Source organism: Bactrocera neohumeralis, chromosome 3 (genome assembly GCF_024586455.1).
Source record: "Bactrocera neohumeralis isolate Rockhampton chromosome 3, APGP_CSIRO_Bneo_wtdbg2-racon-allhic-juicebox.fasta_v2, whole genome shotgun sequence".
NCBI lineage: Eukaryota > Metazoa > Arthropoda > Insecta > Diptera > Tephritidae > Bactrocera > Bactrocera neohumeralis.
In genome coordinates this window covers 27,228,005-27,252,501 of record NC_065920.1, presented here as the reverse complement: position 1 = coordinate 27,252,501, position 24,497 = coordinate 27,228,005, and the positions used below count along the sequence as shown (strand labels likewise).

The 24,497-nt window shown below is 38.9% G+C and overlaps 1 protein-coding gene across 3 annotated transcripts; it reads left to right on the top strand.

Annotated features, from left to right (window-relative positions):
• Positions 1-2,105: 2,105 nt before the first annotated feature.
• On the top strand, positions 2,106-22,797 carry LOC126753268 (uncharacterized). 3 transcript variants are annotated; one of them, XM_050464579.1, is made up of 12 exons: positions 2,106-2,808; positions 13,482-13,624; positions 13,831-14,025; positions 14,165-14,256; positions 15,155-15,289; positions 17,302-17,459; positions 19,031-19,275; positions 19,354-19,497; positions 19,568-19,836; positions 19,895-19,993; positions 20,054-20,213; positions 21,726-22,797. In XM_050464579.1, exons 1-12 carry the CDS (start codon positions 2,804-2,806, stop codon positions 22,076-22,078), a joined length of 1,998 nt encoding a protein of 665 aa, XP_050320536.1. In that variant the 5' UTR covers positions 2,106-2,803; the 3' UTR covers positions 22,079-22,797. The 3 variants fall into 3 exon arrangements, with proteins under 3 accessions (XP_050320536.1, XP_050320534.1, XP_050320535.1); XM_050464577.1 differs by having other exon boundaries at positions 19,565-19,836; XM_050464578.1 differs by having other exon boundaries at positions 19,031-19,279; positions 19,358-19,497; positions 19,565-19,836.
• The last annotated feature ends 1,700 nt before the right edge of the window (positions 22,798-24,497 follow it).

The window sequence follows — 24,497 nt, the reverse complement described above, 5'->3', positions numbered from 1 at the left end:
TGGTCGTAGTCGAAGGCCGGTGAATCGTACCAAACAGTGGCCAAGCCGAGATTGACGGCCAGGAACGTTTTGCTGTGTGTTTGGTGGGATTGGAAGGGAATCATCCACTATGAACTGCTCCCATATGGCCAGACGCTTAATTCTACCATCTACTGCGAACAACTGGACCGCTTGAAGCAGGCGATCGACCAGAAGCGTCCAGAATTGGCCGACAGGAAGGGTGTAGTGTTCCGTCAGAACAACGCCAAACCATACACTTCGTTTATGACTCGTCAGAAGCTACGGGAACTCGGATGGGAGGTTTTATCGCAACCACCATATAGCCCGGACATAGCGCCAAGTGATTACCACCTGTTCCTGTCCATATCGAACGCCCTTGTTGGCGCAAAGTTGAACTCAAAAGAGACTTGTGAAAAGTGGCTGTCCGAGTTCTTCGCAAATAAAGAGGTGGGCTTCTATGAGAGGGGTATTATGAAGTTGCCGTCTAGATGGAAACAGATTACCGAATATTTGAACTAAATCAGATCACTGTAACACTTTTTATAAAGCATTGAATAAAGAGCAAAAAAGTGGAAAATATTTGACAACCTAATATTTATTCAATAATTCAGCAAAAAAATATGATACTACAGAGTTGTATTTTAATGTATAAAACTAGTCCAATTACGCCCAACTGCAAGACCCCCTTTGGGTGCCAAGGATCATCGTTTAATCACGATATCCCAATTTTTAAGTCTTTGCTTGCACGGACAAACGGACAGAAAGTATAAAAATGCAGTCAAGTGTTTCAAACCATTTATGTAAACAAATACACACACACCTACTCAAGGTACATACAAAACACTTAATTGAAGGGAAAGGGAAACGGAAAGGGAAGTGGCCTTTGACGAGAATGCCGCACGAAAACCAGAGTGCTGCGAACTGAAAAGGTGAATAAACAGAAAAACTCTTCATTATGCCATTTGAAGAATATAAAGGCAAAGAAATGAGAAAGCAGAAAGGAGAGTAGAAGCCCTCCCCAAATGTGTTTTCACACTATGCGAAAAAAATGTATTTAGTGCTGAGTGGTGGCACGAGTGTAAACTGCCTACAGCTATACCCAGTGTACAGTGTTGCACAAAACTGTTGATCAGATTTTACATTTGATTGTATATATTTACGAGAGGTCAAGGTTTTTGGAAAATATTTTAAGAATATTTTACAAATTCTTCGCGCAAATGACGCATAACTTTCAAATAGTATTCTTTGTTGACAGCTTAGCTGGTTGGAAGGAATTCGGAGTGCACCACCTCGAAAATCGAAGAAAATTTTTGATCTGATTTGATGTGATTTTTTCGGTTTCGGCTCACCTTTGCCACGATTTTCGATCGGTTGGTCGTCCGTTTTCGGATCGTAAGCATAGATCCAAGACTCATCGCCAGTAATAATATTATTCATGGCATCCTGGTAGTCGGAAAGCATGGTTTCAAAGACGTTAACGAGACGCTGTTTTTCGAAAAAATTTTGTGATTTGGGAACCAATCGTGCTCTAACTTTTCTTGGGCCCAAATGATCTTTAAAAATGGTTTGTACTAATCCTACCGATATTTCAACGATGCCAGTAAGATCTCAAGCACCAATTCCTTTATTTTATTGACGTGTTGATCATCAGTTGATGTTGATGACCGTTCTGGACGTGGTTCTCGAAAGTCTTGCTATTTTTTGCTCACAGTATTTTTTCTTCGCACACTGTACAGCTCGTGTAATTGCCAAAAGTTGTACCAATTCGTGCAAGAAAAATATGTGACGCGAGTACTTCGTGGTTCCACCAATTTGTGTGTAGGAGAAATGGGGTGGAAAGTTAAGAGAACATATAAAAAATATAGGCTAAAACAATTATTTACAAAGGAGAGCTAAACGTGATGAGAGCAAAACGAGAGAGTGCGCATGTTTCGGACGAAGCAATCGCAAAGAGAAATAAGTAAATATACATACAAACTTATGCCACAGTGTTGGTAATGAAATTGGAAAATGAGAAATTTTCACAAAAAACTACTAAACGGGAAACGAAGGAATATAGAGAGAGAAAACTGCAATTTCGTTCAACAGTCTGCGGTCCCGGCAAATTCAGTTCGTTTTATGAGCTTCGTGTGGGTACGTCGCATTTTCACGGTCGCAATGCAGAACGGCGATTTTTCAGTGCAATAGTTGTGGCACGCGCAGAGCGGCAGAGCAAATGCGGAGTGAGAGCGGGGCGTGGATTGTAGTGAAAATAGAAAATCGACTATTATAAATGGGAAAAATCGCAAAAATATGCAAAACATATACAAATAAGTAGCATTAATTGTCTTTTACTAGGAGCTAGCATTATGAACGAGAATAAGTGAGTAAATTAGCCAAGCCTGATTGCTAATACGCAGCATTTTCGGAGGGGTGAAGTGAATAGTGAATTAAATCAAGCGCTTTGCGTGGATAATTTAATTGTGTGAATTTTATACAAAATTAATGAAATTAATTAAACAAATTTTGCATATAAAAATAATATAAATTTAACGAATAAATAATTCGTCTAAATACAACAACATTGCTGGCATTGAAAACCCGTGAAAATATCGGAGTGTATATACATACAAATATAGTTTATTTTGTATGTGCGCATAATCACGACAATTGCTAATATTTGGCCGCGTGCCATTAAAGGCCTAAGCGGGCGGGCGACAGGCGCTTTTCTGCTGAAAACACCCCGACAGCATAGAGGCCGAAACAAAAAGCAAATAATTTACCATACAACCACATACACCTACATACCTACATCGGCAAGAACATGAGGTGAGTGTAGATAGTAGTAAGTTTGCGCCACAAAAGTGCGGCAGGCAAGTGCCTCTGCTCTCTTATGTACATAAATTATGGACATGGCGCTTGAACCAGCTTGTTTCACGTTGATTGCCACCATAGTCATCTTCACTCTTCTCTAGCAGCGCATCAATGCATACATACAAACATGCTCATGTACACATACAAGCGGTAGCAATCCTGGCGTGCCACTTGTGGTTCTTCAGTAAATTTATGCAAAAGTATGCAATTTTCTTTCCACTTTGCCGACCAATCCGTGGCTATTATCTTGTTGTACTTTCACTGAGTGGCGATTTGACGTAATTAGCATTTTGCTGTCACTTTTGTTTCGGTATTTTCATGCCTACAATTAGCATTTGCATTAAACTAATCGATAAATTGATTTCTAATTTTGACCGCCAACAACTTATAGCTGCAGTAGTGAGCAAAATAAAAACATGTCTATATATCATATCATATTGGTTGTCAAAAAAGTCTTGCGGTATTTTTATTGAATTTTCAATTGTTCATAAAATTGGTTACAATAACGCGATTCAAGTCAAATATGCGCCGTTTTGTTCGATGACGCGTTCCCAACGAGATGCCAACTTCCTAATGCCCCTCTCATAGAAGCTCGCTTCCCTATTGGCAAAAAACTCGGGGAGCCAATTTTCACAGGACTCTCTTGTGGCCAACTTCAGACTACCAAGCGCGTTCGCCATGGACAGAAACAGGTGGTAATCACTTGGTGCAAGATCCGGACTATACGGTGGATGCAAAAGAACCTCCCATCCGAGCTCCCGAAGCTTCTGGCGCGTCACTAAAGATGTGTGTGGCCTGGCGTTGTCCTGATCGAAGACAATTCGTCCTCTTCTGCGTGAGTGCTGCCTTCAAGCGGTCCAGTTGTTGGCAGTACAGGTCCGAATTGAGCGTTTGTCTATATGGGACCAGCTCATAGTGGATTATTTTCTGCCAATCCCACCAAACACACAGAAGAACCTTCCTGGCCGTCAATCCAGGCTTGGCCACCGTCTGGGCCGCTTCACCGCTTTTCGACCACGACCGTTTGCGCCTTACGTTATCGTAAGTGACCCACTTTCCATCACCAGTCACCATACGCTTCAAAAACGGGTCGATTTTGTTGCGATTCAGAAGCGATTCGCATGCGTCGATACGATCAAAGATGTTTTTTTGCGTCAATTCGTGTGGCACCCATACATCGAGCTTCTTAGTGATTCCAAGCTTCTTCAAATGGTTTATAACGGTTTGATGACTCATGCCCAGCTCTTGACCGATGCTACGGCTGCTACTGTGCCGGTCTCTTTCGACCAATTCAGCGATTTTATCGCAATTTTCGACGACAGGCCTTCCGGAGCGTGGCGCATCTTCGACCACCTCTACACAAGAACAAAAACGTTGAAACTATCGTTGTGCGGTGGAAATGGAAACTGTATCGGGTCCATAAACTGCACAAATTTTATTGGCGGCTTGAGATGCATTTTTGCCTTTATCGTAGTAGTACTGTAAAATATGCCGTATTTTCTCTTTATTTTCCTCCATGTTTGCGACGCTATAACTCACGAACGACTTAAAAGAAACGACAATCAATCAAACACGTGTTAGCGCGTGAAATGAGCTTTCCAAAAAGGTATAGCATGACCCGATGCGACGAATAAAACTAGAACTACGCGCTTTCAGCGCCAACTAGCGAAAATACCGCAAGAATTTTTTGACAACCCATTATTTCAGCGACCACTTTTGAACCAAATTCTGTACCTAACAATTTCTTAACAGTCCTTACAATAGTTACAGTGCGAATATGGACTTAAACCACTTCTACTTCTCATATAATAATATATAGTCATCTGATGCTTTCACTTTCCTGTATGTAATTCAAGCACTATCAGCTCTGCGAAACCAAAATAGTCAAAAACTGACTATAACTGTTCTATTCCCCAGATAGCGAATATGTGGGCCCCAGTGCTTTTTATTTTTTTTTACCGAAAAAATCAGTCAATCTGTGAGCTATACAAGTATTATTGAAATTCAGAAAAAAACCTTTTCTCATAATAATATGCTCGGATCAATACATTCCTTAACCTCCATATACCTGAAAAAAAAGCTTCTTGAACTTCCGGTTAATTTTATAGCTCATATTTCGGCCAATACGTGAGTTTCATAAATAAAATTGAGTGAAAGTATTTTTCTAATAATGATGCATCTTTATGCCCAGAATGAATGAAATCGAGTGAAATTTTACCCTAGAGCTCCATTAAACTAATAAAAGGACTGTTAAACATCCGATTAACTTTACTTCTTTTATATCGATGATGGTATGGAGTTAACTTATAAAACAACAACAAGAATGTCAGCCTCGAAATCCTACGCAGAAAAACTCTTGCCAACAGATGCCACTTCGGACTGAGTAGGCAATTGAGAAGTAAAAGCCTCTCTCGACGAACAAAGACCAAACTCTATAAGTCACCCCACTCTGAAAGGATTCGACGCATTATGATTGCGATCATTAGATATATTATAGTATAACGCCAAAAAAATTTAAATTAGTACACGAATTACCCCGACTACCCATGTAACGATTTTCGTTATTCCAACCAACGATATACCAAAGATGTCGGTCAAAGTATGAGTTATACATATATTTACATATAAAATTGATTGAAAAGATGTTCTCGAGTATACCTAAGCAATGGCCTGAAAATTTAATTAAAATAAGTGGAGAAGGTGTGCTAAAAATTTTGTGGTTTAGTCCTGAATATGTATGAAGGAATCCACTACGATTTCGTGGAAGAATGAAAGATTAATTCTTTCGCAATATTTTTAAAAGAAAGTGTGGCCAATACCTGAAGATATTTCCTTAGCTTTGGCGCTGGCAAGTTGGAAGAGTATGAAATGTTCAATTACACCCGAACTTAGCCCATCCTTACTTATTTGAAATTATTTTTATTTTATTAAAAAAGAATGATGAATAATACAAGGTCTGTCGCAAAAGAAACAGAACTTTTTAAATATAACTGTTTCTGGTTGCCACCAATTGATGGGTATGACATGAAATAAAAAAGTCTGATCTCTTGTTGACATTTCGTAAAAATTTTAAGACAATTGGATAACTACAATCGATTTTATCGATCAAAAAGTGACAGCAGCTTTTGATCAACGGTCGTAAAGTGCAAAGAGCAAATATTAAATTTTGTTTTAAGCTTGGGGAAACGTTTACTGAAACATTTCAAAATGATGAAAAACGTTTATGGTGATCCCGTAGTAATGTGCATGAGTGGTTTAAGCGATTCCAAGAAGGTCGTGAGGACCTCTGTGACGATCAGAAGTCGGTCGTCTTCAGAAGTCAAAAATAAAGATAATGCTGATTTGTTTTACGATTCCGAGGGTATTGTACACCGAGAGTTCGTCCCACCTGGCCAAACGATTAATGCTGTGTTTTACCTTGATGTTATGAAGCGTCTTTTGTCACGCATTCGTCGTGCTCGACCACAATACCGTGAGGCAGGGTCCTGGCGCCTGTTGCACGATAATGCGCCGTGTCATCGGTCGACGCTTGTCACTGATTTTTTGGCAAAAACTCCATATTAACCATTAATCGCTCAAGCTCTAAAAACTCACCTGATCTGGCAGAACTTTTTAAATGTGATTTTTACCTATTTGGAAAACTTCATTTGCCCATGAAAGGACACTGGTTTCAGGACATTTCAGCTATCCAAAAGGCGACGACCGATATTCTCAAGAGCATTCCGAAAAATGACCTAAACACTCATTTGAAATGCTAATTGACCGGGCTAAACGCTGTATCGAAGCACAAGGAAACTTTGAATAAAAAAATATAACTTTTGAAAAATATTAATGCTGATTTGTTTTGATTTTTTTAAAGTCTTGTTTCTTTTGCGACACGATTAATGTTGTGTATTTGATGTTAAAATAGCGTCTTTTATCGCGTTCCTCGAATTTTTTTACCGAGTCTGTTGCACGATGTGTTTTTGTCACTGATTTTTAAGCAAACAACTCCATATTAGTGTTATTCGCTCACTCTACTCACCTGATCTGGCACCCTGTGATTTTTACCTATTTGGAAAACTTAATTTGCCCATGAAAGGACACTGGTTTCAGGACATTTCAGCTATCCAAAAGGCGACGACCGATATTCAAGAGCATTCCGAAAAATTACCTTAATCACTCATTTGAAATGCTAATTGACCGGACTAAACGCTGGAAGCACATAGGCACTTTGTTTTATAAAAAAATATAACTTTTGAAAAATATTAATTTTTGTTGTTTTTAACAGTCTTGTTTCTTTTGCGACAGACCTTGTTTACACCTTTCTAGTCCACTTTATCTTGATACTATCACTGTGAAAGTGGATGCATCAAAGACTTAGAGGGTGCATCAAGGGCTTAGAGGAAAAGGACCGACATAAGTATTTGTTTAAATTGAATAACACAAATATAGAAGTTAGTTTAAAAAAAATTGAGTCTTACTCCAATGGAGTATAGCCACAATCCGCATCAAAGCGAAATTCTTCAACATAGCACTGACTAACGCCCACACTAGCCAAAATTGTCCTTGGCTACTTTAACGGCAGGGTGGACAAAGAAGGCATATTCGGCACAATAGTTGGTAAATTCAGCCTCCATGGCGAAACATCTAAAAATGGGTGGAGGCTGTTTGAATTCAGCTGGACCTTAAAATATGTTTGCCTGTGTACTAGATTCCAGCACAAGAAAATTCATCAAGTTAATTAGCTGGCCATGTGAGAGGTGGCGAACATATCTCTAGTGCTCTCGACGTGCATACGCTCTGAGAACCTAAGATCTATCATGGAAGGTTCGACGTCGATAAGCTAAAATCACAACTGACAGCTAAACGGTCTTCTGCTCGACTTGCACTCCGAAAGCACTCATTAGCAACCCGATATAAGAAAACTATGGGTCCGTGTTTCAAACTTTTTAAGTACAGTTGCAAGCGAAATGAAATGGACGAAAGAGCACTTAGTACGATGAGGACTTCTGTAACGCAGTGGAGAGAAAACAGACTGCCTAACGCAAATTTGCAATCAACCACAACAAGCGCGGAGTGGGTTTGATATCGGAAGTTGAAGAGGGAAGTGAGACGTATGTTACATGCAGATAAGAAAATAAAGCAGCTGAAATTCATGAGTATGAAGAGCTTGGAACTTGCTAAAGATATGGTGACTAACGGAGGATTTCAAGACCAGAGCAATCTCTTGTAGCACCCACAGAAGTTATCTAGTAGTAAAAAGCCGGAGCATATTCAATTTGTGGAGGGAACACTGCTTCTGTCTGCTGAACGTCGGTGAAAGTGTAGCACGAGGAGATGGCGCGCGCGATTCGCCGATCGACGACAGTGAAATAGATCTTTCATTGCTCGACTATGAAAAAGTTCTAATAGCAATGACCCGCCTGACGAACAACAAAGCTGCAGGGACCGATGAATTGCCGGCCGAGCTATTCAAATACAGAGGCGAAGAACTGACGAGGTGCATAGATCATACATATACTTTGTAGGATATGTTCGGATGAAAGTAGGCGGCGAATATTATGAAAAATTATTTTCCGTTTTGATCTGTGATACCAAAAACTTCTAGACAGTACAGAATAAAGTGCAGAGTGATTACAACTCTCTTGTTAGGAGCTTACAACAAGGGCAAGATAAATCTTCCTAAATGAAACTGGAATATCACAATATATAATAAACGAGCACTGTCATTATAATAATATTGGCGAAAGGTGTAGATCAACTTCTTCTCATAGGGATGTGGAAGCTAGAGAAAGATATTGATTGATCCAAATAAGAATGAATATTATAGTCATTAGATATAAAGTATATCTCTATTATTAAGTTCTTAAAAAAATAATTTTGTTATCCTGAAAATCTTTAATTGAATCTGCATGTAACGTTCGTATTTCATGCCACGAATAAAGCTTGTAAAAGCTCAGAGAATAATTTTCACACTTGCCGACATCACATGAAGCTCAACGGTAGTAAATTTGCATTTAATCAAAATAATAAAAATTTAATTTGTGTACCTCCCATACATCCCCATACATACATACGTGCATGCTTTCTATGTATTATGTGGGTTGCCGCCTACTTGTCATAGCAGCCGGAGCGACGGAGACGCTTGTTGCCTACTTACCATATGCAACTAGGTTTTGTCGTTAGGGAAATCCGCCAGGATGTTGTGAAAAATTGTTGACTGATGAAAGGTGAGAGTCTGCAGAATTAACAAGCCAAACAATAGCACTCACAACATAGTTTATACCCATACATATGTGAGTAAATTAACAACATACTATACTATAGAGAGTGTAATGAGGGAGCAAACTACTTAGTGCTTCCTTGTGAGGTTTCTTATGACAAAGAAAACACTGTGTATGAAACATACGTATACATATTTATGTACATATATACTCGTACAACTTAAAGGCGCTTACGTTCAGCGTTAGGTAGGCAGTTTTAGTCCTTGAGAGTTTTCACCAAAAGCTAAAGTGGGTAGGCACTGTCTAAAATAAGTACAAGTACTAAAAATTGAAGCATTATTGATTAAAGATTTAAGATTTCGAGCGAAATTAGATGTTACAAACCGATTGTTTTTTATCAGTTTTGCACGTAACTTCATTAACATAACTTAAACATAATTGGAATAATATTAACTGGATGGACAGAAATCCAACATTAGTTTTTCATGCTTACAAAAAGCTGTATAAATTTCATCGAAATCTACCGAGCGGTTTTCAAGTTGCAATGGTCACCAGCTCAAAAAATATGGTTTTGAGCCAAACGTATTGGAAGTTTGACACATTTTGTACTGTGGGCAAAAAATAGTAAGACTTTTTAATTTAAATTTTGCGCGAAAACTTATTCGTCGAAATATTTTTATTTTATGTTGATGTGACTGTCAGTGACATCCCTGCCAAATGTCATATCAAAACAAGTAAGGAAGGGCTAAGTTCGGGTGTCACCGAACATTTTATACTCTCGCATGATAAAGTGATAATCGAGATTTCATTATACGTCATTTACATATTTTTCAAATACCGTATTTGTGTAAAGTTTTATTCCGCTATCCTTGGTTCCTAATGTATATATTATACAGAGAAGGCATCAGATGGAATTCAAAATAGCGTTATATTGGAATAAGGCGTGGTTGTGAACCGATTTCACCCATATTTCGTATATGTCATCAGGGTGTTATGAAAATATTATATACCGAATTTCATTGAAATCGGTAGATTAGTTCCTGAGATATGATTTTTGATCCATAAGTGGGCGACGCCACGCCAATTTTTAAAAAAAGCCTGGGTGCAGCTTTCTTCTGCCATTTCTTCCGTAAAATTTAGTGTTTCTGACGTTTTTTGTTAGTCGGTTAACGCACTTTTAGTGATTTTCAACATAACCTTTGTATGGGAGGTGGGCGTGGTGGTTATTATCCGATTTCTTCCATTTTTGAACTGTATATGGAAATGCCTGAAGAAAACGACTCTGTAGAGTTTGGTTGACATAGCTATAGTAGTTTCCGAGATATGTACAAAAAACTTAGTAGGGGGCGGGGCCACGCCCACTTTTCCAAAAAAATTACGTCCAAATATGCCCCTCCCTAATGCGATCCTTTGTGCCAAATTTCACTTTAATATCTTTATTTATGGCTTAGTTATGACACTTTATAGGTTTCCGGTTTCCGCCATTTTGTGGGCGTGGAAGTTGACCGATTTTGCCCATCTTCGAACTTAACCTTCTTATGGAGCCAAGGAATACGTGTACCAAGTTTCATCATGATATCTCAATTTTTACTCAAATTACAGCTTGCACGGACGGACAGACGGACGGACGGTCAGACAGACATCCGGATTTCAACTCTACTCGTCACCCTAATCACTTTGGTATATATAACCCTATATCTGACTCTTTTAGTTTTAGGACTTACAAGCAACCGTTATGTGAACAAAACTATACTACTCTCCTTAGCAACTTTGTTGCGAGACTATAAAAAATTAGCAGTGTTCAGTATACGCTCGTCTTTCTGCAGTACATAAAGTGCGTTCGGCGATTTTTAGGTTGAGTGAAATTAGTCAACAAAGAAGTTCCATTAAATTTTGTGTATGGAATCAAATTTGTGGTACCGAAATGTTCACAAAATTGGAAAAGGTTTTCTGTGATAATTGCTTTTCGTTAGCAAGTGTTCAAAGAGTGTCGAGAACGCGTTGACGACGCACCACGTGCAGGACGGCTAGAACTGATGAGAAACACGTCATTAAAGCAAAGGAGTTGGTGCTTTATAATCGACGATTAACAGTCAGAGATCTTACTGGCATCGTTGGAATATAGAAAAGATTAGCGAAAACTATTTTCAAATATCAATTGGGCCTAAGGAAAGTAAAAGCACGATTACTTACAAAATCATTAAATTTTTTTGAAAACAGCGTCGCGTTAATGGCTGTGAAACAAAGCTTTCCGACCACCAGGATGTCATGAAATGTATTATTACTGGCGATGAGTCTTAGATCCATGCTAACGAACCGGTAACAGATGATTCAGCGGTCGAATATCGAAGCCGAAAACACCACGTCGAAGCAGGTTAGAAATTAAGGTTATGTTGACAGTTTTCTTCGATTATCGAGATGTGGTGCTCTCCGAATTCCATTTCACCGGCCAAACTGTCAACAAGGAATACTATTCGAGTGTTTTGCGTTGTTTGGGCGAACCTAATCGCCGGAATTACGGGCCAAAAACTCTTGGTTTTTGCACCACGATCATGCACCGTCGTATACTACATGGATTCTTCGTGAACTTTTTGCCAAACTTTCAACAAATATTGTGCCACAACCACCGTATTCGACTAATTTGCGTCCGTGTGACTTCTGGCTATTCAGCAAACTCAAACGACCGCTCCGGGAAAACGGTATTGAGTCAACTGAAGACATAAAACATGAATCGCTACGCATATTGAAGATTATTCCAGAAACTGACTTTAACTTTAGTTGTAATCGAAGAAAAAAAATTCTTAGTCCAAGTCTTTAAAAATTGTATCTCAAAGACCTGTGTAAAATTTCATGAAGATCGGTTGAGTATTTATCGAGAAATCTTGCTAACCGACTTCAAAAACACAGTTTCGCGAAAAACGCTTTTAAAGACGGCACACTCAGCCTAGCTAACTATTACTCAGATCAACTTGAAAATTTAGGACAATACTCTAGAGGTGCTGTAAAATTTGATTAGACAATAAAAAAATCGATTTTTTGAAACCCGTAGAGCCATGTAACCCCTTAACTATTTGTTTCGAGCATTTGAAAACACGTTATGACAAGTTTATTGGGGCCAAGGGCGATTAATTTGAGGAGACGACTTAGATTTGGAAGAATAAATTAAGAATTTCAAAATTATGAACAAAGTCCTACTATTTTTTGCCCACAGTATTATGTATGGTGTAACAGCCGTCCAGTATGTTAAACGGCATGATTACAAACTCGCCTCCGCCTACTTTTAAAATCATGTAACACAATGTTTTAGCTAATTGAAATAACCCATAAAATGACATAATTTTAATTATATTTGAATAGTAGATTTTGTAGAATTTGCTGACTCAATCAATTTACGACTGTAGTTCGTTAGAAATTTAAATGAACTGTAGTGTATGCTTCACTGTTTGTTTAGTTTAAGTTTTAGTAAGGGTCTTACGTGTAAAATTAGCGAGTAATTTCTGAAATCCAATTAGATAAGTTTGTTCGATCGACTTATATATATATTTTTCTTCTTCTTTGGCACTACAAACGTGAGTTTGTATCGAGAATCGAGACACAAAACTTCGCCAGTTGCCTCTATGCTTGGCGAGTTCCAGCCAGTTGTACATCACAAGTGTTAACAGGAGGCTACATGGTCCTTTGCTTTCGTTGTTCTACAATAGGTCTCGAATCGAAGAGCTTTTCACAGCAGCATTATCTTCCATGCGAACAACATAATCCAGCCTGCGCAGTCAGTGGAATTTTATACGCTTAAGTCCATGTCGCCGTCGTGCTCATTCAGTTCGTGATTATAACCTCATCAATATTCATCGCTCAATCGAACTGCCCCAAAGGCCTTGCGGAGAACAGTTCTCTTGAAAGTTTTTCCTCAACTCGGTTCGTCGTCGTCCATATTTCTGCTCCGTTTAATAGGACAGGAATAATGAGAGCCTAGTAAAGCGTAAAGAGGGATCTGCTTCTCAATTGCCTGCCGATCCCAAAGTTGCAGCTGTTGGCATGAGTTCTTCCGCCCTTCCACGCCGTGCTTAATTATTGATGGAATTCATGCTGATTCTGAGACATAGAAAGTCTTTAACTTTTTCAAATTTATAGTTTCTCTTTCTTGTCGATACGTAATCATAGAAAGTTATGGGCTCATATTTCAACACCGAATTTTTTTTCAGCAGTCTTATTTATCAAATATACGAACACAGGTTATTTTTCAAAATGAAAACAACTGACTCGGTAACAAAAAGTTTTATGATAATGAAGAGGTGATTACACATTATATATGTATTTAAAACAATTAAATTTTAACACCGCTCAGGCGCTACCTGACGTGATATAAAAATTATTCAAACTCTCTGCAAACTAATTAATAACTTCATCTTATTCTATTTGCAGTGAGACTAAACTTTTTGACGGCAGTTCCGGCCGTTTGGCGCTTGGTTCAACAGTTGTCGTGTACTGTCTGTTCTACAATGACGCTTGCGGACCGGCAATAGTGTTTGCCAATTTCCTCGCCTTCACCTATGGCGCAATGGCAGGTGAGTGAGCAACACTGTCGCATATAATCACTAGCCATCGGCGACAAATTTTAATTTTCTTTTGTAGACACATATAAATATTTATGCTATTCATTTTACTACTAATCATTACCACTAATAATAACATTACCAATAATAATAATTATACTACTAATAATTATTCCACATAACGTATTTCTTCTCCCTCTCTCTCTCTTTGTGCTCAGCTTACTGCAAGGCCCATTTGAAATCCCTCCAAATGCCGTACATTCGGGCGAGCAACAAATTCGACTATAACTGCCTATTTCTCGCCACGTGGTTGGATGTGTTGGCGGTGCTGTGTGCCTGTGTCGCCCTGGCGCGTACCATGAGCACCTGCTTGGATGCCATGACGGGCGGTATGGCGCACATTCTGATTTTAGGTAAGCGAACTGCTGATGAATTCACTTATTATGCATTATCAAATTCAATTAGAATTTGTGTTATGTTTACTTTTCGGTGGCACTGTGTGCAATTTTATCTCAACACATTTGCTAAGTCAGATTTTTGGCATACTTTTAGGCCGCAATTCATCGCCGTACGAGCCGTGGCCGGATGTGCTGGGTGTTGCCGTCGTCATTATAATTACAGTTATGTTTATGCTGGGACTGGACGTGAGTACATATATATTTCTGAAGAAATATACATACATACATGTGTATATACATATATAGATACATATAATAGGTTGTCAAAAAAGTCTTTGTATTTTCGCTAGTTGGCGCTGAAAGCGCGTAGTTCTAGTTTTATTCGTCGCATCGGTCCTTACTATACATTTTTGGAAAGCTCATTTCACGCGCTAACACGTGTTTGATTGATTGTCGTTGTTTTTAAATCGTTCGTGAGTTATAGCGTCGCAAACATGGAGCAAAATAAAGAGAAAATACGGCATATTTTACAGTACTACTACGATAAAGGCAAAAATGCATCTCAAGCCGCCAATAAAATTTGTGCAGTTTATGGACCCGATACAGTTTCCATTTCCACCGCACAACGATGGTTTCAACGTTTTCGTTCTGGTGTAGAGGTGGTCGAAGATGCGCCACGCTCCGGAAGGCCTGTCGTCGAAAATTGCGATAAAATCGCTGAATTGGTCGAAAGAGAGCGGCATAGTAGCAGCCGTAGCATCGGTCAAGAGCTGGGCATGAGTCATCAAAAATTCATTTGAATTTCAAAAAAAAAAAAATCAATAAAAATACCGCAAGACTTTTTTGACAAACCATTATGTATAATTATATATGTATGTACGTATATGATCGAATTTCGATGTTTCTTTTCGAAGACATATAAATATTGTTTAAGCCTATTCGATCTTTTGGTGATTCAAATGAATGAATTTTGTAGTAATAATACCCTTCAGAAATAAAGAAGTTTTCGTTCAAGAACTTAAAATATCCTGTTACTTTCTCAGCCCATTTCTTTCAAATTTTAACACACTTGTAGGTTAACCTTTACATTTACTTGAAAATTGATTACTATTTCTGTTTATTTCTTTTAATTCTAACGCCACAGCATTCAAAAGTCTTCCATATCATCATGTGGTGCGGCATTATCATCCTGAATTTGTGTCCGCCGGCTGCGGCTTCCTGGAAAGGCGACATTTTGGAGTGGACACGATATTGGTTTCGGCCCGATGGATTTATTAGTGTGAGTAAGCGCAATATGTTTTTTATAACATATAACTGTGTAAATCATCTGATCAAAAATGATCTATCATCATGAGAGTCATCTATCCACCTTAGACAATAACAGATAACATTCACAAAGTTAAAGAAACAGTGCTTAAAAATCATAGTAGAAGATCTCAGCATTTCTTATGGATCGACTCAATAAATTTTGGTTAGTGTTTTGGCTACGAAGCCTGCCAATGCTTGAGTAATGTCAAGAGAGAATCTTGTATAAAAATTACGACGACTACGAGTAGAGATCACAAAAGAGATGCTTGAGGACCCTACTTTCCCTTAAGACCCGTATAGGAAAATTTTGTTTGTTTCATCAGTCTGGGACAAATTTCGAATAGTAAATTTACCCATATTTGTTGTAAGAAAATAATAAAAGGAAATGCAATGTAAAGAGAAAAAATTAAAAAATTGCATTACTGTTATGGCCAAAAGTATGTTTACCATTCGATTTCGGGCAAGTGACCGCCTCGACAGATAAATTCCGGCCAAGAGCTGAGCGCAATTTTCAACGGTTTCTTATAGCAATCGAGGCTGAGTGTCAGTAATAACGTGACGAATATTTTCTTCCAAGGCGTCAATCGACTCGGACTTATCTACACAGACAGCGACTTTACATAAGCCCATAATAAATAGTTCAGCGATGTTAAAACTCATGATATTGGAGGCTTTGTCCATGGTCTACGACACATGATATTACATTAATTAAAACTTTCCTTCAATAAATGGATTTTTTCGTTTGGTTATGACAAGCAGCCCCGTCTTGTTGGAACCAAAGGTTGCCCACATCGAAATCTTTCAATTCGCGCACGGCAAAAGTCCTTAATCAAGGCGCTATAGCGTTCCTCATTGCCTGTAAGGTTATGGCCGGCTTCATTTTTGAAGAGATATGAACCAATGATTCTCTCTGCCAATGATTCCCAAACTAAACACTGACTTTTGGAGGATGTAACGGCGTCTCAACATTGGCTTGTGGATTGTCATTACTCTAAACGCGACAATTTTCTTCATGACATACCCATTCAACCAAAAGTGAGCTCAACAAAATTTTCTTGTGTACATAGAGATCCGTGACCATCTCGTTTTAGATCCATTTATCGATTGTCTTGACGGTCTTTCGGCTTAAATTTTCACAGGAGTCAGATTTTGTAAGTCCGCAAACCAAGATTCTTCTGCTAAATCTTCCAAAAAGTGGATGGGCGCTCCAATTGTTGCGCGTATTAATAGATGGACTCATCAGCTCTTCGTTGATATTTTACTTTACAGAAGTAATAGCCGCTGTACTGTATGGCATCTCCGAGGCTTCGCTATATCCACTAGAGTAAAAGTGGTGTAAAACTGATTCATGGTTGCTTGAATTGCCGACTCTGCTGAGCGATTATGTCGACCGAATGTTGGACGCAGTGCGCAATGTGTCACGCGAACCGTACCATTATTTTAGAAATAAATTTAAACGATTCTTATTGAAAACCTCCCTTTAAAAACAACACCCGTTATGTACTCTGTATAATATATATGTACATGTATATTTTTGTTTACTTTGTCGCATTTACGACGCCAATGGTCGGGTAATTTGTTGCACAAGTTCTCGGCTCCCCTTTGACTTACGCCCGTTTGTAGCAATTATTCTGATTTGCTGTGGTTTGCTGTTTGCAAATCTCTCTCAGCGCGCTTTCTACAATTGCCAACAGCGCGGTGCAAGTTGTGTGAGCTCTGGTGTGGTTTAATGAATAGAAACGGAATGCATTAAAAAGATGAGAAAAACGTCGATTTGTACGCCTAAGCAGAAACCATTTTAATTTGTATATTAAAGTGAGATTCTAATGATAAAAGGAGAGAAGAGAAGGGGAATTTAATTAGTCTAGCAATAACTACAGTTGAAAATATATACCTATTTTGTATAAGATTATATGAGATATATTTGACGTCTTTACATAAAACTATATACATATATATATAATATATTTTCTGTTTTTACAGCTTCTATATCCGGCGGCGCTACTTTCCTTTGCTTATCCCCGAGAGTTGCCACTGCCCAATTCATTTCTCGAGCGTTTCAAGGGGTTTGGAAAATTCTTCAGAACTCTCTTCATCTTGTGTTTGACGATAGTATCCCTATCATTTTTGGTACATCACAAGTAAGTTATAAAAATGTTTCTTACTGAAAATAGTAATTAAGTATTGAAATGAACTCCTAATGGAACATCTTTGGTTTTATTTAATGATATAAATCAAACGAAATACGAATTCCCTAAACAAAAAGTTATATATAAAGCAGTCGAGAGAACGTCTCTTATACTTTAGTAATGATATTGGTTCTATAATAATATGACTTAGACATATACTTTAGTACCTGCTGCACCAACTTGACTAAACTAAATATTTTTGTAGCTGAGAAACTTTCACCATCCAGACGAACTTAAAGCAATATTAAACCTTTCACTTAGCTGACTTATTTTTGATTTTCCAACTCTTTCTTTTTCCTTTTCATCACTAGCGAACTTTGTATTATTAACGTAACAGTTGACCTAAATTGTTAGGAAGCCTTAGCCTTAGTCTTCACAGAGAAATCTGTGCTTAATGAAACGAAAAGTTCTTAGGTTAGGTTAGGTTAGGTTAGTAAAATAAGTTGATTTCTCGTGAGACCACAAATAATTCTACTTAGACAGTTAGAGACGCCAATCTGTTGTGATGCCCAGAACTCATAGGTGGGTAGGAGGAGAAGAAAGTATGCGGAAAAAAGCGTGTGGCAGTCTGAAACAGTGTCCAAAGACGTAGGGGTTTTTTTTTGCAAGAATGTGCCTTAATACAGGATCTCCATGAAACTCTCTTAGCCTTCTTTATTTCGGACTTGTATACAGCAAGTCCTGTCTTATACAGCATCCAATCACCGCTAGAACCGCTTTTCGGTTTTTTCCCTTTGCTTTTCTGAGTTTACAGAGAACAAGAGCGGTTCTGCACGCTGCATTCAAGACCTCAACATATGGCAATGGCTGTGAGCGCTGAGTCGCAACCTGGCGCGACCGGAAGCTGTTCGAAGCTTGCATAAGTGTTCAGAGTGCCTCGAGTTTGCGTTACAGGCAATTATTGGCCTCAGCTGGAGTTCTTCTTAGCAAGTCTGCAGGTGGTTCTACTTCGCATGAATTTCGATACCAATCAGAGTTCTCCAGCACCGTCCTCTATGCTGGCGTTGACAACATTCTCGTTGCTGAAAGGTGGTCGAAGGAAAACACTAAGTTCATTGCTGACCAGCAAACAAACACTGGTTCTACCTGTTTTGTTGGTCGCCAGCAGCTTATGGCTTTTTAGTTCAATCCAGAGTTGGCGTTGCAACTCAGCCATGGTTTCTGAATTAAGACAGCGTCGGCGTGGTCTGTGAACGATCCAAACTCAGCACTTAACACGTTCGAAAAAATGGTTACCGATTTCCATTTCCTTTGGACTTCACATCCCTTCTCCCCCGTCACTTCCAGAGCCTATGACTTTGATATAGCCATCATTTAGGCTTCCAAGTTGTGAATTGAGGAAGTTATAGGCAAAAGGTCTTCAGCAAATGATTATAAAAACTCTACAGAATAGCTTTTAAACTATTTTCTATTGATATTCATATTAAACAGCAGCTAAAAGTACAACTAGTGGGATAGACTGTAGCTCTCTATTAACAAAAAGTTTTGCATGTCACACAACCTAACCGATTTCTTCCTTTCAGACCAGTTAACGAATACATTGCCAATCCAATCCTCAACTTTCTGGACGATATTACCTTAGGCAAGCTGGTGCCAGCCGCTGCTTGTCTGCTAATGCTAACCTCATCAGCCGCATACTTGGAACTCTTTCCTGAACTCTATGGTTTAATAGTGCGTTTCGCTACCTCAGAATGGAAGGTGCTCTCAAAGCACATCAGCTACGAAAGTTCCGAAAGCGGTAGTCCTGTATTTGCTATTTTCATAAGTGGTAGGTGTTAATGGAAATTCAATTGGTGGCTCTGTAATGTCATACTTTTGAACTAATTCATTACTTTTTATTTTGCAGGCAGCCTCTGTGCTATGCTGGCCTTTGCGTGTCCAATGCAACACCTCATCAACACGCTGGCGGCTAGTCATTTAGCTGCAGGCTTCTTAAGAGCATTATACTTATTGTACATACCATTCCGTCCAAAGTATATACAACGTTCCGGTAAATAATAGTTTCATTTAAATTCATTTCTAAATTGCTTAAACTAATTATAATTATGCACCGCTAGTAGCGATTTCGTCACTTGCATATAGTCGGCTTAGCACAGCAGCCGCCGCAACGGCTTCATACAAGCGTCCAGATGCGAAAAAGACCAGTAAGCGGAGCATATTGGGTGTCAACGTAGCCAATATAAGTGCAGCGAAGAAACCAGCGCCGAAGAAAAAACCGAAAAAGGAGTTAGAAAAAGAATGGCTTTTGCTGGGTGAACCCACATCTCCGTGTCCTACACGCCAACCGACCGATGTCGAATCCGCAATGCAGTCGAGCAGTAAACCAGTGGTACAATTGTTGGATTCTTTTCTTTGCCATTCACAATAATGTATTTTCTTCTTTGAAGCCTTTGAATTTCATTTACCCGGAGGTAGTTGAGATCAGTGACTCGGACACCTCTACAGATATTGATGCGATTGTCGATGAATATAGACAGAAAATTAGGGTAAAATAAATGCGGTTCAAATAATAAAAACCTTTCTAGCAATTCTTTGGTACATTTTAGATTACAACCTCGGGCTTATTAGATATGAGCGCGCGTGTTCCAACGGTATTATCTTGGCGCTTTGCTTTGTTTATCATTTTTGTCGTAATCTTCGGCATAGTTTCATTCGCTTTCAATAGTTTGCAGCAAAACCCACATGGCGAGATAGTCTTCGGCTGTGGTAAGTGTTTAAATATAAAGCTGTGAACTTATTTTAGAAAATATTAATTTCCAAAGGTCTTAAGATATACGTGTAGGTTTAAATTGACATATTTAGTGGCTCAGAAGTGGCAACTTCGTAACAAAACGTGCCAGTTTTGGTTGGTTTTCACTACGAGACCCTGTAGATATTGCCTAGATATCATGCACGTGAAGAAGCTCGAATTAGTTGTCTTGTGATTCCACAAATCGGATAAGGGCGGTTTTGGAAGTTTTGTAGATATTGGAAGAAGTCTCTATTGGTGCCCTTAATGAATCCATTTATCTTCGTTATGCCTTTTGTAGATAGACATTCAAGGTTTGATAACAAATGAATTCCAAGAGTTCTATGTCAGGTTTATGATAAAGCCGGGCTTAGCTCTCTACATACTTCCGTAGTTATTCAGTAAAACGCCACAGGCCTCTTAATACCTAATACATTCGCTAGGTAGATGAATGGAGAGAGCGATATCAAGATCCTTGGAGTATACCTCCGTCGGTATAGATTGAGTACGTTTATTCTTCTTTACTGGTGTAGAGTGCGCCAGTCGTTCTGTTGATTAGAGATTCCAAGCGGGGCCAGTTCTTTCTCCAGCTGATCTTTCAACGGAGTGGGGGTCTTCCTCTTCCTCTGCTTCCTCGGCGTCGAATACTCTTAGAGCTGGAGTGTTTTCATCCATTCGGACGATATGACCCAGTCAGCTTACCCACTATCTCTTCATTCGCTGAACTATGTCAATGTCGTCGAATATCTCATACAGCTCATCGTTCCATCAACTGCGGCATTCGACATTGCCAATGCCCAAAATACCATAAATCTTACGCAAAACCTTTCTATTGAAAATTCGTAAAGCCGACTCATCAGATGTTGTCCTTGCCCATGCCTCTAAATCATATAGCAGGACGGGGATGACGAGTGACTTGTAGATTTTGGTCTTTGTTCACCGAAGGAGGACTTTACTTCACAAATCTGAAGTAGCACCTGTTGGCAATAGTTATTCTGCGTTGGATTTCGAGACTGACATTGTCCTTGGTGTTAATGCTGGTTCCAAAATAGACGAAATTATCTACGACTTCGAAGATATGACTGTCAACAGTGACGTGGGAGACTGTCTGTTTGAGGATAGGAGATATTTAGTCTTGACTTCGTTCACTACCAGCCACTTGGATAAACCCTACCTCCACTGTTTGCGGCACTTAGGTTTAACCTTCATAAGTGTCTTTCCATCGTCTGAGTGATTGAGAATGGAAACAACCCTTATATCCGTACCATTAACACTATACCGACTGCCAACACCCGAAAAAACGAAAGACACCTCCACCCATTACCGAATATTGCTGATCTCCCGGGAAGTATGCGTTCATCAGAGCCTCGAATGACACTCCCGAAGTTAACAAAAGATGCTGCGATTGTATAAACTCTTTAATAATCTGAAAATATTCACATTTTGTTAGAACAAAGATAAAAATAACATATTTTTTCACCATTTTCCAGGAACAATCATACTTAGCTCCATGTTATCGTTGCTTCCACGCCACAAGGCCGGTGTTATCTGTTTGAATCCCGTTTTCTTGAGCGGCACCCTTTTAACCAGTGGCGCACTTTTTGGCGCGTGTTCATACTACGTTTGGCCTGCGATAGTGTTTTGGATAATTGCTGGCCTCATGTTATTGCTGCGCTGCGACAATTGGTGTTGTGGTTGCTTCGAACATAGCGGTGGCACCATACAAGAACAGTTAATACCGAACGATGCGCCGAAAACAATGACAAAGTCGACGGCAATACACATACCAGGTCCACCCACAAACCCAGTAACAGTACCAACTCTAGTGAATACGAGCAGGTGACAATTAGAGTCGTCAGAGAGTGAAGACCTCAATGTGTGCGACTTCATAGAGAGCCGAAACGAAGATGACGAACTCTGTTGGAGTGAGTAGAAATTTTGCAGAAATACAAATAAAATGAAATGTTCAAACAACTGAGTACCTATTTGTGTCACCTGATATATTTGGAGTGAAATGTTGTGCCGCAGCCGTAGCCATAGTCATTGCCGTCTCCGTAACGCCGCCTGCTTGCCCGAAACTGCAACCGAGTAGAGAAAGCATATTTTATAAGACAAATCCTCATCCAAAATCAGGCGAAAATCCTACAGTTTTAGTCAAAAAAAACTGGTGTATGAGTATTTATACTATTATATATGTATTGTGTGCTTAATTTTAGAGTTCACTTCAGATAAACATAAAGAAAACTTAGAGCACTAGGATTTGTAACTTGAATGATCGAATTATAAACAGTTATAGTATAATTTCTAGTTAAATAATATTATATGTCATATGTGTTGGATAAACATTTTTGTAAAGAGTAATTGAAAAACATGTGTGCTAAATTAAAACTAATCAAATTATAATCAAATATTTCATAATCATTCGGACTCATCAATTTAACATTTGAGTTGAAACAATTAGCTATACGAGCAAGCTCACTTTCGAGTGAAACATATAAAAAATGACATAATTTAAGTAAATAAATTTTCGAAAATATCATGAAAATATTATATTTTAAATTACATGGTCAATGTGTTTTTTTTTATGCAAAGGTCTTGCTTAGAGGTACAAACGTTGTGACAAAAAAGCACACGGAATTTGTAATTAAATTCCCCGGGTACACCTCAGTAGTGCGTTGCAATTTTTATAATGGATAAAAATATCGAACAAAGAATATTTCTCAAATTTTGTATATCTAACAAAATTTCGTGCGCAGAATCGTTGCGAATTTTGGAAAATGGTTACGGTGATTCAGTTTTATCAAAAATACAAGCCTTCGAGTGGTACAAAGTCTACAAAGACGGTCGAGCGATTGTTGAAGACATGCCTGGTTCTGGACTACCTTCAACTGATGAAAATATTAAATAAGATAGTGTTAAAAAGATGGTGTTAAAAAGATGGCTAGAGAGCTCGACATCTCTCGTGAGTCCGTTCCAATGATGTTGGTGGATATTTTGAGCATGAAACGAGTTCTTATTCGACTCGTCCCGACTAAGCTGATTTTTTCTCAAAAAAAGTGCCTCTTTAGACATGCTTGATGGTGCGAAATCCGATCCCACATTCATGGAAAGCACTATAACTGCCGATGAGACATGGGTTTTTGAGTTTGACATACAAATTATTCAATTATCGGAATGGAGGAAAAAAAACTAGTCGAAACCAAAAGAACCACGCCAAAGCTGATCAAAAATTAAGGTTGATTTTTTCGACATTCGTGGTTTGTTGCATCACGAATTCGTTCCAGAAGGAAAGATGGTCAATAAGGTGTTCTATTTGGCTATATTGAGGCGTTTGCGTGAGAACAACTGTCGAAAACGGCCGGAGCCGTGATCTTTGTAATTTTTTCTTAGTTCCCAAACTGAAATTGCCGCTCTGTGGAACCCGTTTTCAGTTGATCGAAGAGATAGTATAACAAAATTCGCTGAAGGAGCTGAAGGCCATCCCAAAAAGTTCTTAAATATTTTGCGTTTTATTTACAATTTCCGTGTACTGTTTTGCGTAAGACGGACAGTGCGTTGAACTTATTGAGAGACTCAGTGTCACTAATCATATTATAATACGCCTTCCTCCAACAACTTGCTCGATTCTTCATTGGAAGGAGTCTAAAATCTCCCCTGCTAAATCCACGGCCATCCTATATCAAAGTGGACAACGGTTTACAGACTGAACTGGACATGAACATTTTCCGCGATGATGTTAAAATTAGGAGGATAAACAACCTTCAATTTTAGATAAATAAATGAGGATATCACCGCGACCTAAGGTCTATTGTGCCCTCTCCTAAGTCACAACAACTCACTTAGCCTCAGCATATTGATAAATTCCAATAAACTGCTAGGTGATATTGAGGCGATGTTATCCTTATTTGGAAACATGGATCCAAGGGCCTTTATCCTACGTCTGCAGACTGCTATGCAGTCTATAAGCCGGCAATTTGCACAAGAAGCTATAAGTGCTTGTTGAGCTTATAATGGCCAATGTAGAAAGCGACAAACAGCCTGAGTTTGTCCTTGAAAGATTGATTACATTTTTAAACATTTTAAGATTGTAACCAACCATTGGCAACTTGGCATAACGCATGTCTTGGAGTTGGTGAGTGGGCGGCCTCATCAGCCAGTTCATTCCCGGCTATATCTTTTTGACCGGGCACCCAGATAAAGTGCACTTGGTTACGATCTAAAAGACTGTTCAGCCGTTCTCCTCCATTCCACTCCTGCACCGA